At 45.7% G+C, this 21258-nt stretch overlaps 1 protein-coding gene across 2 annotated transcripts in view; it reads left to right on the top strand.

The window, feature by feature from the left end:
- smad7 (SMAD family member 7) overlaps positions 1-14253 on the top strand; it is a 17012-nt gene extending 2759 nt beyond the window's left edge. The window contains exons 3-4 of one of the 2 annotated variants that reach the window (XM_037265261.1): positions 4158-4229; positions 13366-14253. In XM_037265261.1, the coding sequence (XP_037121156.1) occupies positions 4158-4229; positions 13366-13904 (611 nt within the window). In that variant the 3' untranslated portion in view covers positions 13905-14253. The remainder of the gene's footprint in view (positions 1-4157; positions 4230-13365) is intronic. The other variant, XM_037265263.1, reaches the window with a different exon arrangement.
- Positions 14254-21258: the final 7005 nt, after the last annotated feature.

Raw genomic sequence — 21258 nt, 5'->3', positions numbered from 1 at the left:
AAAGCTCGCTCTACGTTGACATACAATGTAAGAATGCTATTGCATGCCAGGCCACGAGTTGGCGACGTGCAACAAGCTTGAAGTTTTCCGAAATAGTCGTTGGATAACCTTTGTGGGGAGTATGTGTTGTATTGGATACATTTGTGTCGTGGCAAGACAAGTGTTAATAGCACGGAGGTTCATTATTGTTGCTTTTCCTATTTTTTTTTGCATTCAGCATTTTCTACAAAGTGTCATTTTATAAAGACTGGTTTTCATATTTGGGCACAAGTCAAGCAATTCTTGCAAACCCTGATGAATGAATTTGTAGATTGGTGATATAGCAGCTTAAAGTAAGCAACCAAGACAAAATGCTTTTGTTTCACATGCACACATTGAACTTTCATTTTAAGACAGTGGTGTGACTCATTTGAAAGAAATGCCACAATTTTTCGAATTTTCCATTGTGGAAGAATCAAAACGACACATCTTTGACATTTTCGTTTTGCCTGGGTTCTCAGCGTTTCCCGCAACCTATTAACAGGGTCATGCACTTAGACTGCCGTAATAAGGTTTTTGTGTGACGAGAGAGACCAAAATGGCAATTTATGCCGTTTTTGCTCCAAACAGCGCCACGCAAACGCCTCTCTCAAACTCCCTTTCTTCATAAAGCCACTTTTGACTTGAACATCTTCATAAGTGCAGCTTCTGCAGCGCATGTGTGTGCACATACATGATGGTGTGCACAGGAAGCAGCTCCATGTTTTGCTGTGATTTATGGCAGCAGCGCAGAGGCACTGAGGCTGGCTGTGCACTTCTAGCGTGGCTGGCGGCCAGCTGGCGCTCACAGCGGCCTACAAGCGTGTTTGTTTGCCAGTCCGTCTTCATGGAGCCCTGCTCACTTATTCACACTTCAGTCATGTTAGCGGGACATGTCTCCGGTGTTGGATGCCTTTAATGTTAGCATGTGTGAGCTGTTTTTAGCATCTTTGGTTGTTTACCAAGCGGCGGCAGTCTTGGCCTGTTTGTTTGTTTGTTGGCCGCCACGGCAGCCTGAGCCAGACGACGGTTGTCACCTCGGTGCCAGAGAGGCGCAGAGGGTTATGTCATCGTCGCCCTGTGAAGCGTGTTACGTTTCAAGTGTAGCGTGTCGCCACTCGGACTGCGTGATGATGCAGAAAACCGTTATTTATTACATACGTTGTATTTAGAGGACCCTTCCAAGTCTAGATTTTAGCACCTTGCTATGAATATGTTAATCACAACAATACGGTAATCATACGGCTTTTGTATGACGATTACACAGTGATCACTGACCCGCCAGATGAGTGTCCTGATCGATAGAACTACTTGGTGGCATCAAAAGCCACTGCTGTGAATACCCGCATGGCTCCAGCCAAAGCGAAAATCGACAGGTCATGCAGTGGTGTGGAGTGTCATTCCAAAGCAGTCTTTTCCTGCTTCTCTAGCTCTCAAGTAATAGAGAAAGAGAATGTTGAAACACAAAGTACGTAACTAGGCTTTGTAATTTACAAAGTAATAACCGATCCCCCCCTATCTAATTACGAGATGGATAAATGACTTGCTCATTTATTTTCTGAATATATTAGCTGCTTTTCATTTGTATTACCTTGGCAGATTATATCATATGAAGTATACTTGTGTACAGGTTACTCAAGAGAAGAATTCTCAAGCATAATCCCAAGGAACAAAAGTAGATCAGATCTGTGTAAAGTTTAACAGTAACTACCTGATAACAAGAGATAATGTTACAGAAAGAGAAAGAGAAACTCAAAACAAGACGATCAACAATCTACTATCTCAGGTACCGGTACTTTAAAGAAACAATGATGATTCTGATGGCAACCGCGCAGCTTGGGTGCTGATCCCAAATCAAAATAATGAGCGCTGTCAACATTTGCACCCAAACCCAAAGTTTTAATGCGAGGCTCAACATACCCACTGTCTTCCAAATATATGCCTACAGCGTGTATTCCATTAACAATCGTCGCATCTATTCCTGATTTAGGACTAAAAATGGAGTGCAATTCTGGCACTGTCGGAAGCTTTAGAGAAACAGAACGGGGATTCTTCTGGAAAACCACCTGGTAATCGCGTGGCTTAAGCGCAAACAGAAAAATGAAACTACAAGCAGCGTCTTTTCAAAACAACACACTTCTCTAGATTGCAAGTATTAATAGGAATGCTGATTCAAGTAACCATGCTGAAAAGTAAAATTTAGTATCATGCCTCGCGGCACCATTCCAAAGCAAACGTTGTAGCTTCCAGCTCAATGCGGCTCGAGAAAACTCAAGAAGTGAAAATTACAGTGAGGCAAGGGGCTTTTAAAGAAGGTATAACAAGCAATCATCTTTGCAGACCAATCAACAAACGGCCTTGTGTCTAGCCCCGCCCCCTCTGATCCTGTACTGCTGCAGTTGAACTGCCACTTGGGGTTATATAGTGCACAGTGAGATGTGTCCATGTGGACAGGGTGGGGGGTAGGGTATGACGGGTGTGTGTCAGTGCCGTAAAAGAAAGCTGGGGGTCCAGACAATGACCCCTGCCAGACGAGCAGCTGGCTGGGGGTCCGCCGGTCGAAAAGGGAGAAAGTGGCTTTCAGTGAATGGAAACAATAGGAAGTCATTGCAGCTGCAGCTGTGACTCCATAGTACAACTACACCACCCCTCCCCATCCCACCCCCTCCAGCCTCACCACTCCACTCCGCACCTGCCCCCGCGCTCCCTCCCTGTCTGCTTATCAACCATTATTTATTCAGCGTCTTACTAAAGCCGCGTATCAGCCCTGTCAGTCATGCTAACAACCAGTATCGTACAGGCTGAAGTAAATAGGAAATCTTGTGCGGATACAGGAAGTGATTCTGCAACTGGAAAAAGACCCTGGAGTTGTGTGGGAGCGCCACGGGAGAACCAGGAAATTAGCAGCTAGCCTAGCCTCTAAATCATCTGTCACACTTTTTTCCGCCGTTTGTCATTACTCAGCGGGCGCAGCTGCTATGGCCATCACGACCACGGGAGAGACTCTGCGGAGATGTATTAATAGGACAATAGGCCATAGACGGTCCCGCCCCCCGCCACTAGCCCGCGGCAGCCGTCAGTCACCCAATCGCGCGGTAACTTCCTGAGACTTAGCATGCATGCTAGCATTATATGTGAACAAAAATGGTTTGAATCCACAACTACACCTATTGTACCGCTTGTCCTCATCAATCCTGGAATTTTTCATGGAAAAACTATTTCCATTTTACTCCTTCCATTTTACGCTTGACATTACTCTGTTTTGGGCCTGGTACTTGTAGATTTAATACCCAGAAATGTAATTGTTCTCATGGATCCAGTACTACAAACGGTACGTGTTGTACTTCAAGTTTTTGTGGACCTTGTACCCAGAACGCTACCTAATGTACTCCTTGATCTTGTAACTGTCTTCTTCAATGTCTGCCAAGTTGTTCATTAATGACACCTTGAGAGTATGTAATCTAAAGAAGGCCATCCCTGTTGTAAAATCGCACGCCGGTCGTCTTCCTGGGGATTTCTTTTTACGACGACTAAAATTTACGACGCTCACGAGCAGGAAGTGGAGGTCATCCGTGTCACGGTCGCTGTCCGACACAGCATTGGCAACGACGATTAGTCCATTAGCCCTGATGTAAATTGCCACCTTGTTTCTTCTATGGTGGGACATAATCCACACAGTGTTTACCCCTACGGCCTCCCACCCCCTTCCTCAATCCTGCGGTCAGCTGTGAACTGTTGCCCTGGCGACCAGGGCCAGGCCGCTGGCAGCCAATGAAAGTGCAGGCAAGGCCGTCTCGGCCAAGAGGGGCTGTGTGCCCGCGCCGCTCGTTAGCACGACCGCGGTGGTAGCGAGGCCTTGCCAATAAAACCTCTGTTCCCGAATACATCGTACCGCGATGCCTCTGACCCCTTTTTCATTGTTTGTTCGGCGATGGAGCCGCAAGTAATACCCCTTCCTTTGAATGTAGGGTTACCGATTCTCCCGAAGCAGTAGATTATGGGAGATTATCATGGCTCAAATTTATCCGTCAGTGTCTTCATCAGGCATTGATTTCAGCTTGGTGATTGACGGCCTTGCAGCTGTTTCTTTGCCGTCTCCCCCCTCACTAATACCAAGTCTCCGTCTGTCTCTGCTCCAGATTCTCCGGACTCAGGACCCTCATCCAGTGAGACCGGAGGAACAACCTACTCGGCCCCTGTGGGGCTTTCAGGTAAATATCTTGATTGCGTGTTTTCCCACTATAAGTCAAGAAGACGATGGAGGGTGGTGGTGTTTGGAACACACTCTTGGTACTGTTCATGTGCAAACCCAAAGCCAAGTGAAGCGAGCAAGAGACAGACAAATTTTTTTTTCCAGGCCCTAGTTCAGGGCTTCCTTGGCTTTCCTTTCCCAAAATCCTCTTTGGCCGCCTTCCCAAACCGGGGCCGCGTCCGTGGGCAGAGTTGTTCTCTGTGGGCCCTCAGCTGGTTCTCATTACCGGGCCCTTTTAAAGCCTGTTTTATGTCAGTTGGTGTTTGCTGCCATATTCCACGCCCACCCCTCTCTACTCCACAGCACCACCACCGCCCCAAGCCCTGCTTTGTTTGGTGTCGGCGGAGAACCAGAATCTGTCTCATTCTGGACATGAAAGTCGTTCCTGCGTGTATTAACTTGACAGCTTTTACTTTAAACTGTGAAACCCTAGAACCGGAGTAGTGGGGGGCACCCCCCCCCCCACAAGTACTTCTTGCTGCCACTTGTTTCTGAATGGGCTGTGCCCTCCTCCCCTAGTTTCCTTCCTGTCAGCAAGCAGCTCTGTGAATGGGCCTCCTCAGCTAAGATGGGAGAAAAGCAGTGCCCTCATGGTTTTCCCTGGCAAGCCGCTGCACCCTCCCCCACAGTTCCTCTCACCTCCCCTGCGCCCTCCCTCGGGGGCCCTGACAAAAGAAACATGGCTCTCCCAGAAGGCCTGCCGGTGACCTTCTAGCTCCCTCAAATCGGCCCTTTTTTATGTTCCCCTCCAGACAGATTGAAGAGGGGAGGCGGGTCAGCAAAGGGGAGGGTTTTTTTTCTTTCAGGAGTGTTGTTGAGGGTGATCCAACTTGAATATTTAAGGGATCGTTGACTGTGGCGCATGACCCACAAACTAGGGAAAAGAGATCCGATCCGGGAGAGGAGGAGTTCAGCGAGCCGCCGCGACAGTGACAAGCGCAAATGCAAGCCGGGCTGCCTGCCAGGCTAGTGGCTCCGTGGCGGCCTCTCACCGCCTCGCGTCATCCGCTTGGAACACGACACAGAACAGGGAGGGACGGTTGGGGAAGTGGGGGTTGAGGGGCGGAGGGCAGTTGATTGAGCGGGTTTCAGTTGACCACAGAAACTGATGAGAGGGATCACCAAGTGTTTTGTGAATGAAGAGAGGCAGGGACTTTAGTACCACCGCCAAGGAGGTTTTCACCGCACTTTGTTACACAAAATGGAGTCCTTAGAGGATAGTGGGTCACAACCTGAATTATTGCCATCCGCATGCATATAATAGTTTCAACATGTTTTTTTTTACATTGATAGTTTAGCAATTTCTCGACACGAATCCGCCACAAAATATTTGTTTGCTGGCAGATTTGAGCAGAACCATTTCCCCCAGGAGAGCAGGGTAGACCAAGTCAGTTTGAAGATATGCTCAAAACCAAGTAAATCAATTCTAACCAAATTTAGTAGTTCAGGGAAACCACCATAGAACACATGGTGCATTAGTATCAAAGTTGCCTTTGTTCAAATTTGTTACTTTTATTAGCATAACATTTCCCCCTATTCCTCATGTAATAACACATCAATCCCCAATGACACAAGTGGGGCGGCTGGAAAATCAATGTCTGCGTCTAATCTAATCCAAATTAGGATTGTCTGGCGTTCCTTGGCGGAGGTTGGTGCTGGATTTAGCGTTCGCGTGTGGCTTTTTCTCCACCCACCACGTGGTTCCTGCGCACCGGGCACGGGCCCACGTCTGCTTCTGTTTTTAACGAGAAATGATGAGAGGGCTGTTGAAATTCTGGCAAAGGGCCCAAATAGCCGACGTGACGCAGGCGTAGGCCGCTGTGTGTTGAAGTGCGCTGTCTGAAATGCTCTTATTTGGGGAAGAGACGCTTTAACTGGACATATCGGGATTGTTTGTGTGCTCTTGGATGTGGACAGTGCTGCTAACGTCTTAGCAGTGTGTTAGTGGCGTGCCTCCTGGTGCCACCCGGGACTGACTGGGATCCTGTCAGGCTGCGATATCTCTCCCTCACACATACACACACACAGGGATAGAATGACCACGGTGCAAGCCCTGGCACGCTGCCCACTGTCACACAGGCGCTTCCTCCCGCCGTGGTTTTAAATTTAGCCAGGCTTTTTCTTTTTTTAATTCTGTCACCTCACCCGGCAGCCTGTCTGCGGGCAAAATGGGATTTTTTTGTTTAGTGGTTTTGAACTTTTATTTACACTTAATATATTTTTGACTGAATACTTTTATTTTTCACCCGTCCTCACTAATATTTTTTTTTCAACCTTTGACAAAGTTTAAGTTACTTTTTGTCCTACTAATTCTAACCAGTGTCACCGTAGTCACCTATAGAATAACACCTGCACTTTTTAAAAATTCCATCCTGCTCTCCACATCCCTGTCACAATGTCAATTAGTTGGGGGCTTAATCCGCTGGAGGTGCAAACTCCATCATTGTCTCCGGCAAGGGGATTAAATTTAGTCCAGGCTCATTAAATCAAACCTGCCGTCATGATGACTGCCCTATTTTTTTTTATATATTCATTAATGACGGGAAGTCAAGTGTCACCCTCATAACCCAGTAGATTTTTTTTTTTTTTTTTTTTTAAAGCCGGAAACTTACTTCGAGCTTGACTGCTGAACAGAGTGCCCTCAGTGTTCCTCAGCGTTCCAGCTCCTGCGCTCCCAGCATTCCCGCCTTGTTTGGGTTAGCGGCAAGAGGAAAGGGCCGCGCAGGATATGACCTCATGTCTTTGAGCTGGCGGGGAAAAGGAGTCGCATTAAAAAAAAAAAAAAACACACACACGCTCACGTACAGGCAAAGCAAAAATAAGAACGGAATCTTTTTGTCAGCGTAACTCACCAGTTCAGTGAGATTATCTCTGCTGGTTTTTACTTTTTCATTGGTTTATTAGAATTATCTTAGAAGTCAGGAAGTTCTATGTAGTCATAAAAGTCTATCATGAGCATCGTTGCAGTTACTCCAACAGTGCACAAAAAGCAAGTAGCAAATGTGGTGTCCCAATACTTTTGTCCAGTGTTCTTCACTTCATTACAGAGATGAATGTGAGAAACTGGAAGCGGCGCTAGAGTTTGGAGAGTCCACTGTCCTTTGCGTTTCCCCCCCCCCTCCTATCTCGATGCCCCGTGTTTCCTTTAAGGAGGCAAGATGGCGTCTTTTGGGTGGAGGCCTCGTCCTCTGTAATTTTCAGCGGCGCGCGCGAGCAGAGATGTCGGCCGGGGGCCCCGCTCCCGAGTCGGGCCGCGGCCGGCGTCTCTCATTACTCCCCCACTTCCTCTCTTTGCGAGGCCGCCAAAGCCGCCTCTTGGCAAGGGGCGACTCCATTTTGGTTTTTGGCCCTCCTCTGTTTTCTCCACCCTGTGTCATTACGCCGCGCAAATCGAAAAAACAGTGAGGTTAGGAGGAGGAGGAGGAAGGAGGAGAACGGAATGTGGGCCCCGAGCCGCTTGCCTTGTACTGAATCGTCTCCCATTCTGAGGCGTTTACGGTTACCTTTAAGCAGGGGAGAGCGGGAAGGGGGGCCCCAGAACAAGTTGAACATTGTTACCGTGGAAGCCCATTCTGAAACGAAAGAGGGGATGGAAGCAAAAATACATGCCTACGCGTTCCCACACGTGTGTTTGATTCCTGCAAGGCGGTTCCCCCGTCCCGTCCGTCTCTGCCCCGCATCCCATTCATTCATGTACGAAGTTCACTGTACCAGCCAGAGGTCACTGTTTTGGCCACGAGGCACCGGATTGTGTCATGACAACAGTGTGTTGCGTAATCACACACGCATTAAAGGTGTTTATTAAAAACACAACAAAAAGCTAGACAGGCTCTGCTGGTTGTTTTTTTTTGTTCCCACGCCTGCTGAACACCACAAGGCAACAAGTCTTCTTGGGTACAACTTGACTGATGACATCATCAATGCCCTTCTGGTGTTAATGTCAAAGTTTTTATCTATTGAGTTTACTGTAGCGCATTTATTTATTTTATTTATATATTTAGTTATTTATTACAGCATTTAAAAAAAGAACTTTTAAGGAGTTGTTATCATCATAGTTATACTTTGTTTTTAATTTTATAATTGAAAATGTATTCTAAAGGATAACTATTTTCATAACTGACGACTTTTATAATTCATTTTCCGCTGCTGGTTGCCATGTTCACATCCAAACTATACCACAAATCATACGTTGTATTGCATAACGGAACACACACATATACTTTAAAGACACACAGCCACACACTGTCTATAGCGTCTTAGCGGGTTGTCTGCATTTTTTTCCACCACGGCGCCTGAATGGCACAGCGAAACAAGTGGGCGTGTCCACTTGTCCACTTATGTGAGTCAGCATGGTATATAAGTCCGTGATGACATCATCAGTGCTCGCCTGGCACCCTGATGCCGGGCGACGCGGTGTTTATTTGTCCTGTCACCCTGGGAAATCTGGGCCTCGGGAATGGTGTGTGTGCGTGTATGTGTGTGTACGTGTGTGTGTGTGTGTGTGTGGTCAGTGCGATGAAGTGTTGCAATAATAAGTCAGTCAGCATGAGGAGGAAGGAGGCGTTCCATGGGAACAGAATGTTCTTCAGAGGATGATGATGATGTTTCTTCGTCATGTCTTGTCGGGGTCCAGACATGGAGATCATGTGATTATGTCAGCCAAACATTCCACTCCTTATCTCCCACCCCGGATGCTTCTGGGAAGAAATAGCATGTCTGCGAGTCATTGTCCAAGATGTGCAGATAGTGAAAGTGGGCCACTCCCATGCCAGGCTTTTCCTGCCATCAAGGCTCCATCTTTTTCTAGCTCAAACCAACTTTTTGGGGTCTACTATTGCTTGCTAAGACTCAACTCAAAGACAATATGAATGTTTTCTGCAGTCAAAAATAATTGGAAATTGAATATTTAGTGGATTTTGAACTTCAGTTTTCCGTTTCACCTGCCACGCCGCTTTTGTGGAGACTACGGGTTTATTTTTGTACGTGTGTGTGCGTGCATGTGTGTGAGAGAGATGAGTGAGATGTCTTGCCTCAGAACAAACAAAAGGAATGCTTCAGCCGCGTGACCCTTGAACTTTTGGAATAGACCCCCGTCACCGCCTCCTCCCTGCCAGCTCGGGAGAGGGTGTTGACTTAGAAAATAAGGCGCCGCCGCCAAGAGTCCATTTCCTTCACGTCTTCCCCATTCCTGCAATGAGCCGCTGTGTGTGTGTGTGTGTGTGTGTGTGTGTGTGTGTGTGTGCGTGTGTGCGCGTGTGTGTGTGCGCGTGTGCGCGTGTGCGCGTGTGTACGTGGAGACAGACTGAAGTAATGATTAACCTTTTTAGACTGCGAGGACCCAGTCAGCCGACAACTACCTCCTCCCTCTTTTGTGCAGTTGCTTTGGCTAGCTTAGCATTGATGCTAACATAGCTGCCCCAGTCTACTTGAGGAAAGCCTTATTTTCCAAACATTTTGAGGTTTTCAATGAACACCGTCTGTTTTTATCATAGAGCATACTGTCGTCCGCTTCAAATTAAGATACGATAACGGTGTGCGCTAAATTGGCTAGCCTGTGCCCTCCCGCCGGCTGCCATTTTGATTCAAGAGCACAAAATGCTCGGTTATCATCTGTATCGTCAGAATGTGTGACGCACGCACAATCTGCTGCGTTGGCAACGTGCTAACAGTGTTTTCAGCCAAGTTTTTGATGTTAGCAGATGGCAATAGGTTGAACAAAATACAAATGTAATAAATGCATCTTTATCATTACCATTTTTTGTATCCGTGGTAGTTTTGATTATTCACTTCGAGGATGGTCGGAAAAAATCAATACCGTTATTTGTCGTGTTTTGCGATTAATACTGAATATGACTAAATCAAATATTGATATTGTCACAGTTCAAGTGAGGCAGATTATTTTCACTTAACATGAATGTCCACAGACTCCAAATTTATTAATTTTCTAATTTACAACTCAATGACTTTTTAGTCACCAAGGAATCGCCAATGTTGATTCAATGGAGAACAATCCTGATTCTGCGGCGTCTCGATCCCCCGACTTGATATTCCGCAGGCATTAAAAAAAAAAACGACTTCAAACAGCCAGTAATAATACAAAGTAATGAAATGAGGAATTATTTTAGGAAATTATTTTCCGAAGCTGTCGGCCAAAATGACGCAGGCGGCCGGCTAACAGGCAGAAAAGAGAGGGCCAACAGATGGCCTCGAGACTGCCGACTAGCCAGATTATCCTTGGAGAGGAGAAGCGCTGAGAGCAGGTGGAGCGGCTGGCCGACAGACAGACAGACAGACAGACAGACAGACAGACTAATGCCTGGACGGGCAGACATCCAGACAGATGTACATGCGGAAGACGTGCCCTGCTTGGCCCGCCAAGGACGGGAGGCGCAGTCAGACAGCACCTATGTTGGGCGCCGCAAATAGCATCAGACTGTAAGGCGAGGAGAGAAGGTTGTCCGAAACCTGGCAACAAGATGCACTCTTTCTCCCACGTGGCTATTGAGTATGAAGTTGCCATGTGCTGTCAGGACAAGCTGTGAACAAGTTCCTGACATGGCGGACAAGCGCCTGTATCGCTTTCACCCTGCTAATAAATGCCTCTGAGGCTTCAGGTACCTGTGCCCCCCCCTTTTTTTCTAGACAAAAATGTTGTTTGCAGAAACACTATTGCAACTTTACAAACTTTTTCTAGTTACATACTTTTTAATCTTTTATTACAGTGTGTCCTGTACAAATTGTGACAATTTCTCACAATATTGCTGGATTATCTGAGCAAAATGACAATAGTAAGTTTTTCAGAACAAAATATGGCCTTACTTTTGGATTAGCACTTTGCTGAACAAAAGCCACCTTAACTCTTGTAACTTTTTCTGAGCAAACTATGATCGGCTAAAAATCCCTTTGCCCGTGACGTGCCTGCGCTCCATTATTGTCGCCAAAAAGGCTGTCTGTGCGGTAACCCATTTTTCAGAATTTTATCTCGTTTTGCTAGTTGACGTGTTTATCCTCCCTCGTGTTCTTATCTTCGGTCTTTGTGGCATTTAATGCGTCTTCCTGCCTGGGGCTATGGCGACGGGGGCGGGAACCAGCGGGCCCGGCTGGTGTCATCATGAATAGCGGGGTGTTTTCTGACATGCTCAGACAGGCAGCCCGGAGCTCTAATGACCTCTGACGCCAGGCCTCGTCTCTCCGAGCAATAACAAACAGACACACTCTCCAGGTCTATGCCCCCTCCCCAGTCACACACACACAAACAAACACTACAGACCCCCCCCCCCCCCCCTTTAACCCAGGTGAGTGCCACTACCAGACTGTCAGCGGGGTCAGAGACGTTTTTCCGTCCCTTATCTGGAAGATAAATGCCTTTTTCCCCCCCTTGCGTTTAGTCTAAGGTAGATAGTCTGGTTCTTGGGCGTCTCACCCTCCCCACGAAGATGGATTTACGATAAACTCCCCCCGAGGCCCGGCTGCGACCAACTTCAAAGAACACAGCTCTGCTTGTTTTATGGAAGGCTTTCAGTCGCCACCTCCCTCCCACCCTCCCCCCACCACCTCTTGCCTAAAAGTCCCTCCCCAGTCTCCCTGATTCCGTCTGCCGGTGTTGTCTAATGAAGCTTAATGACAGGCCGCGGTGAGGCTCGCTTGGACCGCCACAGATCCTGCCGCATTAGCGTCGCAGTTTGTCTGCGGCGGGACCTTCCAAATTAATGCTTACTTGAGGGGTTAGCGCGAGATGAAAGAAGTGCGGAGCTCAGAGATGGGGAAAAGGAGGGGGGTCCTTTTGCATTTGGAAGTAAACAAGTCCGACAGAGGACGCTGCAATTAGTCAAGGACGCAAAAGTTGCAGTCCAACTATGTGTCCAACCCTAACCCTCTCTTTGACACCCCTCCACTTCCTCGCGCCTCACTGGCTCCCATCTTTTGAGAGGGGGGGGGTCGCTTGGAGCCACATTGCTGCGAAATAGAGATATGAGGAGGGAGGGGGCTGGAAATTGGAGCGCGGCCAATGCTACGCTTCTTTTTTACACTCGGGGAAACTTTAGACTGGCTTGGCCTCGCCGCTCGCCTCCGCCATTCTGCTCCAACTACACGTGTGCTCCCCGACCAAGGAGGCTGGAGGAGGGAATGTTTATGGGAACGTTACTCAACTCAACAACGCCAGCCCCTCCATCCCCCTCCTTTGCAGGACGATTTCCTGCAGAACGCGGTGGGATGATTGCGGTGACGTCAGCGCATTGTTGGCCCACGCCGCTAACGAAAACATGGCGAGCCAGACAGGAGATAAGCGCTTTAATGCCTCAACAAATAATGTAGTGCATGTGGACACTTGCCCGCCAGCGTCTCGCCGTTGTCGCATTGGCCTCCAGGAATTTCAACGTGGCTGCTTGCCACATGGCAGAAAGTAGGGCGGAGAGCGCTGTTATGCGGCATAATCAAGGAATTTGATGGACTTTGTTTGCTTTTAGAGACAGATGGTCATTTTCTGGTCCTCCTTCGGGTAGTATACACGGTAGATACTTTTTTAGCTGCTCTTAAATTTTGCAGTTGCTTTTCTGGCACATAGACTTTTGTCTACAAAGCCTGAAAACAAGCCTACTATGACCATATTGCCGTCTGCCCTGTGTCAAAGCTACTAATATCCCTCAAGCACGTCGACAAGTAGGCCAACCGAAGCTCGTCTGCAGGGAGAACATAGTCTAGCTATTTTCACTGACGCATAGCGAAGTGGTTTGCTTTTGTAACCAAGTCAGAGATTCTTTTGGTTGGTTGGATGGTTGAGTGCTAATGCTATTGCTAGCGAGTGTTCAAGCAGTGTCTGAGATCAGAGAAGAGTTCAGGAACTGCTTAGGATGTTGGGATTCAGCATCCATCATTTTTTGTGGGGTTACCTCTCTGGTCTGGGGTTTTAGGGCCTTTTCTCAAGTGCACTATCGCGACCAGCCGTTCCTTATTTCCGTCATTTCACCAGTCCAAAAAAACAAGACCAACCAATGTACAGTACTGTAGACCTTACAGACCAAGTTTCAAATGCTCATGACATGCAAGTTTTTTTTCCGAAATATTAAGTCCTGTTATTTTTGTTCCCTCTCTAGATTCGCTGGCCATGCAGGAGTCAGGGGAGCGGTCCCACTGGTGCGTGGTGGCCTACTGGGAGGAGAAGACCCGTGTGGGGCGCCTCTACTCGGTCCAGGAGTCCTCCCTGGATATCTTCTATGATCTACCTCAGGGCAACGGTTTCTGTCTGGGCCAGCTCTGCTCGGACAATAAGTCGCAGCTGGTGCAGATGGTGCGCGCCAAGATCGGCTACGGCATCCAGCTGACCCGCGAGCCCGACGGCGTGTGGGTATACAACCGAAGCTGCTACCCAATCTTCATCAAGTCGGCCACACTGGACAACCCGGACTCGCGTACGCTGCTGGTGCACAAGGTGTTTCCCGGGTTCTCCATCAAGGCTTTCGACTACGACAAGGCCAGCAGCCTGCGGAGGCCCAACGACCACGAGTTCACGCAGCAGCCGCGCACAGGCTTCACTGTGCAAATCAGCTTCGTGAAGGGTTGGGGACAGTGCTACACGCGGCAGTTCATCAGCAGCTGCCCCTGCTGGCTGGAGGTCATCTTCAACACCCGATAGCGGTGGCTTCCCCTGCCCCTTCCTCCCAGACATTATCCCCCATCCTCTTTTTTTTGTTCCAGAGGTTCAAAATGGATAAAGTTATTGCAGAAGAAGAAGAAGAAGAAGAAGAAACACAAGAGCTTCTTCACGAAAAGTGACTCGAGTTAATGAAAAATAAAGAGGCGAGAAATGTATTTTATGTTATATATAAATATATTATTAATTGTAAATACAAAGACGTTTTATATGCATCGTTATTTATGTATTGTGCAATGTGTTGATGAGAAAAAAGAAACTAAGATGCACTTTGCTTAATATAAATGCAAAACAAAGAAATGCCAAAATTAAAAAAAAAAAAATACAAATATTTCCTGCTTCATGGTGTGTTCTTGTTGCATCCACATAAATCCCACCAGTGCAGTCATTTGAGTCAAAGACTTTGAAACATGACTAATCGACCCTCAATTCCTTTTCCAAAATGCTCATAATTTCTTTTCAAAGGGTCTCCTTGCGCTCGAGTTATTTTGGTATGGGTGTCCTTGATGATTGATGACATCACAGGCGGGAAGCAGTGACGCACATCAGGAAGCCACAAAGTCAACAGAGGTGCCCGTCTTCCTCCTTGTCACCGAAGGAACGTGCGGAATCAAACAAAGAATTTTGGTGGCACGCCTGTGGAAATGAGCAACGAGCCTGACTGTGACCCACACAAGACAAAATGCGTGTGTGCTTGTGCGTGCCTGTCTGGGCCTCGTCCTGTCAGATGGGTGTCTCTGAAGCGGATTACGACTGTAAGCCCGCTTTACCCACTTCCACTGTTTCAAAGACCTACATTTGCGAGGCCTACTTTACACGACGCACAACAACACTGTGTACAACGTTCCGTTTGTAAAAGTGCAAACATTTAGGGCGACGGTGTAACAATAGCTGTAAATAATACACACGTGCTGACAGTTAAAATTGCAAGACAATCAGTTGTCATGAATATTCACGAGTTTGACTGAACAGCATCGGGGTGGAATATGAGGTGGTCACATGACAGGACCACCTCGTTCCTTGAAGTCACAGGCCTTGTAATGGACGATATGCAGCGCTAATCCTTAACCTTGCTAACACAGTAGCATACAACTTAAGCGGCTCCAAGTTTGTGCAAGTGTGTGCGTGTGTGTGTTTGTTGGCATATCCATGACCTCTCAGAAATTATGACCCTCCGATCCCACCCTGCACTAAAGCCATTAAAAGTGTTATTGCAGCCTCGCAGCTCAGGCTGTCAAGAAAAATACAAGGCAACACATTCCATCAGGCGTCTGCATACCATTGAGTAATAACGGGCTAAAAAATTTGGAAGTATCAATACAATACACTTTTTATCTTTAATTGATCAAATCTTGTCTAGGCTGTGTCAATGGGGGAAATTGTGTGCGTGCACGCACACGTGACCTTCACGCCGATCTAAACATCCTCTCGATTGTTTGAAAGTGGAAAGTGAGTCATCCCTTAAAAGTTGATTTTGTTTGGAGGTGCATGTGCTATTTACAGATCAAGCGCTCTCGCCGCGGCCACGCATGTGCCTAATGTGCGTCAGACGTGTATATACAGTACGTCTATACATGCATGCTTGCATGAATGCATGCTCAGCTGCCTGTTTTAATAAACTCAAATGGATGGGGAGGGAGGGAGGGGGGGTTAGTCTGTCTGTCTGTTCCCAGCCGGAAGGGGGGACGACAGGAGAGGAGCCAGGATGAGGGACACGTTGGCAATGGTGGGTAGAGTGAAGTCTGCCTATGATTACAGGCAGGAAGTTACAGTTGGAGGCAGCTTTGGATGTCTAGCATCCATTAAGCTTCTCTCTCTGAATGTATTTGGAGGATATCAGAAAAGCTTTCCGGAGCTTCTGTTTGGATCTGAACCGAGAATGATCTTCAATCAAATGTAAGGAAGTGTTCCTTCAATGATTTTTTTTCAGGCCTTGAATTCAATCGGAAACTCCCCCCACTCTCCTAGGGTAATTTTGATGCACAGATGACTTCTATTCTAATTCCAATGATATATTCCTTGGTTGTTAGCATCACATCACATTAGCATCACCACGCTATAACTTCCTCCCATTCCTGAGTACATTTCTATAGGTTGCATGCATGTATATAGTATTATTAGGAGGATAACTCAAGAGAAATGTCAGTGAACACGGCCCATGAAATATGATTGATGGCGGCAATATGGCCTCAAGACAGCCGACAATCTCATTTTTCAATAACATGACGCAAGGAAAAGACATTTCCCTTGACGTCGGCCTCACCGACTGACAGCTGACTTCAATAATGCAGCGATGTCATCTAAAGACGACTGGCTGGAAGATCATGAGGAGGAGGAGGCAGCGGCAACGACCGCTCGGTCCTCACAGTTTTGTGTAAGGTGACTGACGTGTATGTGCGGATGACACCAGTTTACCAGTAACACCACAACGCCAACAACATACTCAACCGCTGGACAAATTTTACCCAGACCGTTACACAAGCACACGGTTGCCAAGCTGACAATATAAAGAACCAAATTGTTTACTTTTTTCGAAACTGGAAGACCCTTAACACAGACAACCACTGTAGACACACATTATTCATTTATGTCCAGAGTAATCTTTTTAATGGACGACACTGCAGAAATGACACTTGGACAATGTAAAGTATTCAATGAACACCTTTACATTTTGAGTATACTGTCCACTCAAAATAGCTTAACACAAAGCCAGTGTTGGCAAGTAAGGTTAGCACACTGAGTGAAAATGTCAGAAATTTAGACCCATGTGACTCACTGCCGTTAGTCTCATGTGTGAATGTGGAGCCAATGTGTAAAATCTGACTTTATTGCTCTTACAGTCCGTCATACCTGTCACTGGAAGTTCAATATTGCACTCCATAGCCTCTGAGGATAAGAAAAAAAGAATTGCTGTTCTGCATAAAGTATTTTTGCCTATACAGCACTGTGTCAGAAAGATATTTACTATTTACTACTAGTGCACTAACATTAGCATACTTCCTACATTAAGTCTATTTAGTATGGGCAATTTTGTGGGGGAAACATAGGGGTGATGGGTCCAACTTAAGTTTTTGCTAATAAAAGTTGGTCAACCGGTTTCCTGTCTGGCTTTGGCTCTGTGTGTGTGTGTGTGTATTAGTGCTTCTTTGTGCAGTGCTGACTTTGCTGGATGTCTGTGCAGATTGCAGTAAATGGGAGCTGAGGAATGCGAGTGCAGGCTAATCATGGTGGGCCTTCAAGGAGTAACCAGATAGCAGCTAGCAGACTTCAGAGGAGCGGGAAAAGCCTCCACACAGACGCACTGCCTCCCCAAGGAGACGCTTTGGCTGGACCCCCGCCTACCCCGCTGAACACCCCCACCCTGTATAAACCCTCCATTTGACCCAGACGTTACCCTGAAGTGGTCAACTTACAATCAAACGTTTGTATTGTGTATTAAGAAGCATCATCAGCAAAACAATAATCAGTTGTAGAAAACAGTTTAAAAAAAACAAGAAATCGACTAGGAACAATGGAGAGAGCAAGCTGCTCAGAGCTTCTACCCGCAGATAGTAAACCTTGCTGAAAAGTATCAGCACTTTTATGCCAATTAAACATCTACGCAAAAATGGTAATGCAACATCTTGTGTTAGAGCGCTTTCCAGCAACACAAAAAAACCTCGTGAAAAATTAATCCCTGAGGCCAAATTTGGTGTCTGACATAAGTAAGACGATAATCAGAGCATACTTTAAGCATGTACACACGCGTGTGTTAGCGGGCACATATACACACACCCACGCACGCACACACACAAGCGCAGTTAGGATTTTTGTACTTTCTCATAGCGTCGGACCCGCGGGCCTTGTTATATGAGGAGCTTGATCAAAGCAGGAAGAAAGCGATATGCAGAGACGAGGCAGACGCTGACTTCTGCTTTAATTATCTTCCTTCTATCCTTGGAAAGCGGGCGGAAAAAAGAAAACAGTTTATTAGTGAGCGAGCGAGATCTTGCTCAATATGTAAATTGTCTGATTGTTTTTCTTTCCTTTGTGACTTTATTCACTTTGCCGTTTACTTTAATGGTGTCTGTGTTCGCTAGCATCCAAGTTCTTGGATTAAATGGCATTTGACATTGACATTATTATCACAAATGCCCCGTGTTGTTTTATTTGTTTAGTCCGGGTAAAAGAAAGTAATAAAACATTTCAGGGTGGCTAAGCTGCCTATTAGCATGTAGCATTAGCAACAGACCTCTGGTCATTGGTTGCTTCAAAGCAAAGTGAATAAAACTCACCTTTATACTATTAGCATGCTAACAAGCGATAGGATTGTTTCTATTTTTTTTAGATGATTTTGTTGAAGTTGACATTCTTTGTCCATGATAGCTGATCATTGTCAACATAATGACACTTGTATACTTTCTGAAGCTAATTGTTTAATCTGTGTAAATATAATAAACAGTTCCATGGGAAAAGTCGGATTCACGATGCCTACGCAACAAATTAGCTTGTAGCATTGGCATAACCAGGTCTTTGACCATTTTTGTAGAATCGTGAATAAATCCTCACGTGTAAACCCTCTTTTACCTTCCAGTTAGAATCCTAATATATAAGTGGAATTATCTCATTTTTCTATCTTAAATGATGTCATTCATGCTGACATTTACTTTCAATTTACTTTCATGCTAGCTAGCTAGCTAGGGAATGACACCCAAGTTCTTGACATTTACTCTTTTAAAGCGTGGTAATTTTTAGAGTTAGCATAAATGTCAAAAAGTAATGAACAATTTTACAGATAGAGTTAATTTAAGGATAGCTGAGCAGGCCGCCAATATGTTTGAAGCACAATTGCAGTTCATGAACATGCAAATGAGACAAAAGTCTGTTAGCGCCGATATCCTTCCCCAGTAAAAATCATAACACGGTAATAGGCGACTCAGAGCGGCTGTTTGAATGAAATATCTTTTGTTAGAATTCTCAAAGCACATTGGATAGCTTTCTGGAAGTGTTGTCTGGCGGCGTATTAAAGTATTAAAACTTCAAGTACAATATGACGTTTCACCTTACTACATCCTTTGGAGTGCGTAAGAGGACCTGAGCATAAGTTGGCGGTAAGATGCGTGTGGATGACCAGATTTGGAAAGTAACAGTCACCTTTTAGGATTTCTTCACCCAGAGTGTGTAAGGCATGAGTGAGTGGGGAGACCACATCTTTATTAAAAAAAAAAAAAAAAAAAAAAGGCATCAATATTGTTTAATAACATAGTGGCCTTTTATGCATGTTTAACTTTTGAAGGACTATGCAAAAACATGAAAGAAAAAAAGGTGGATACAGCACTGCTGTTGCTAGGCAACTGCATGCCTCCAAGTCTGTGGAATTTAAGCTGTGGAAGAGATCCAATTTTCCTGGGGACCCATTTCAACATTGTACCAGACAGAAGTGTCTGTGTACCGGTGTGTGTGTGTGATTGTATATGTGCGTGTGTGTATGTTTGAATGGACAATATGTGTGTGTGTGCAGGATAAACAGTGAGAAAAACAAGTGTAAAAGCAAAAGGAAGGCCAAACGTGCTGAGTGCGATTGTGTTCTACCTGGTGAGATTTGAACAGACGCTTACGACCTTGTTGCAATGAATAGAAGAAGCAACATCAACATCTTGTGGAAAAAGACTTTGCTGAAGAGCAGGAAGCATTTTTAGATGTATAGGAGAATGGCTCTCATAATAACTTCGATGTTCTGGTCGACCAAAGATTGGTTCGCCAAGAAACAACTTCAAGTTTTGGCCAACTCGCTTGACCTCAATGTCATTGCAAACTTTTTCTATTGTCAAAACAGAAGGCCAACTATGCTGGACCAACTCAAGCAGAACATCGTCACTGCCTGGCAAGCTCTGAGTGTAGAAAATAGCAACAAGCTGGTTAAATCGATGCCTTAGACCTCAGGCAATCATACAAGCCGAGAGAGTGATTCCTTTAATTATAATAAAAACTATTCTGATTCATCGAGACGGTTTCTCTATTATTCTAATTCAATGAAAGAACAACGTCAGTTAAATTGCATAAATGGGCCTTTTGGAAAACTCGGGACGAGCGGGGGTGATTTGCTTTCCGCACAAAAAAAAATGCATTGAAAAATTGTAACGGCCATTTTCAGTGAAAAATACCATTCCCATGATCCTTTGTAAGGCCACAATGCCTTCCATCTTGGATTACTCTTTGAAATCTCATTAACTAATCCTATTGTTAAAAAAAAAGGCTTGAAATTAAGTACATTTTAATATTACAAATTGTCTCAAAAGCTATAACAGCATATTGTACTACTGTACTAATAATTAACAGTCAATTAAGAAACTGCGATTTTAACAGTAAAGACTGCAATTGTTCTATTCTTTGATTTTGTCATTTAACGAGACTTGACTTTTAACTCGCTGTTTACTTTTTGACTCTCCAATGGATTCCAAGAGCTGTGTTGCCCACAAAGACCAATTTCTCAGCTTGACAATATCTTCGATTTGCCTGAGCTGTTTGGGTGTGAGTGAGCATTAACGAGCAGATTTGAAGAAGATTAAGGGAAGAGGGGAAAGTCGCCGTCGTGGGCTTTTCCGCCAGCCAGCTGCTTACATTAGTGTGACTCTCTTTCCACTCAAGCTCGCTACTTGGATAATTGGCTCGAGGCGGGCGGGAATGATTACGTTGAACCAGTTGGTTGTGCAGTCACAGTTACCAATCACGTATGTGTGTGTCTGTTACTGTGACTGCATGGACCGCCTGGGACAGAATAGAACATCTGGAACAATTTATTACGTTGATAACGCGGTAGAAATGCGATGCACCTTCGGGAGAAGTGGAGATTGGGGAGTTGGTTTCAGTGACTCGGCTATGTTTACGTTTCATGACAATGACCTAGTTAAAAAGCCATTAATTTCATGTTTAAAAAATAAAAATAAAGAAAAGCTTCACGTACAGACAACCGCCTAACTTTGTTATAAAACAAAACCGCCTAACTTTGTTATAAAACACAGTTCACTTATTATGAGGAGTAACAACGTCACTATGTGATGTCTTATGAGATGAGATTGAAAAGCCTCGCCTCATTTCCCCCAAATACAGTATTTCGACCTCCTCCCTTCTGAGTATGCGGGTCATTTTGAGGACGCCTATGTTCACAGACCAAACAGATTGAAGTCGCTTGTAATATGCAACATGGACTGCTTATACGTCCCCAAAAAATAAGTCTTATATTGCCGTGCAGTTGAATACTTCAATTGTTTGCGTTTGTGCTGCATCGCAACGAAGCTGCCCCGCATTGTATCATCCGAACGCGACCCGACGCGCAAGCGGCGGCAGGCGACGGATT

The sequence above is a fragment of the Syngnathus acus genome, chromosome 12 (genome assembly GCF_901709675.1).
Source record: "Syngnathus acus chromosome 12, fSynAcu1.2, whole genome shotgun sequence".
Lineage (NCBI taxonomy): Eukaryota > Metazoa > Chordata > Actinopteri > Syngnathiformes > Syngnathidae > Syngnathus > Syngnathus acus.
This window is presented reverse-complemented; position numbering and strand designations above follow the sequence as displayed.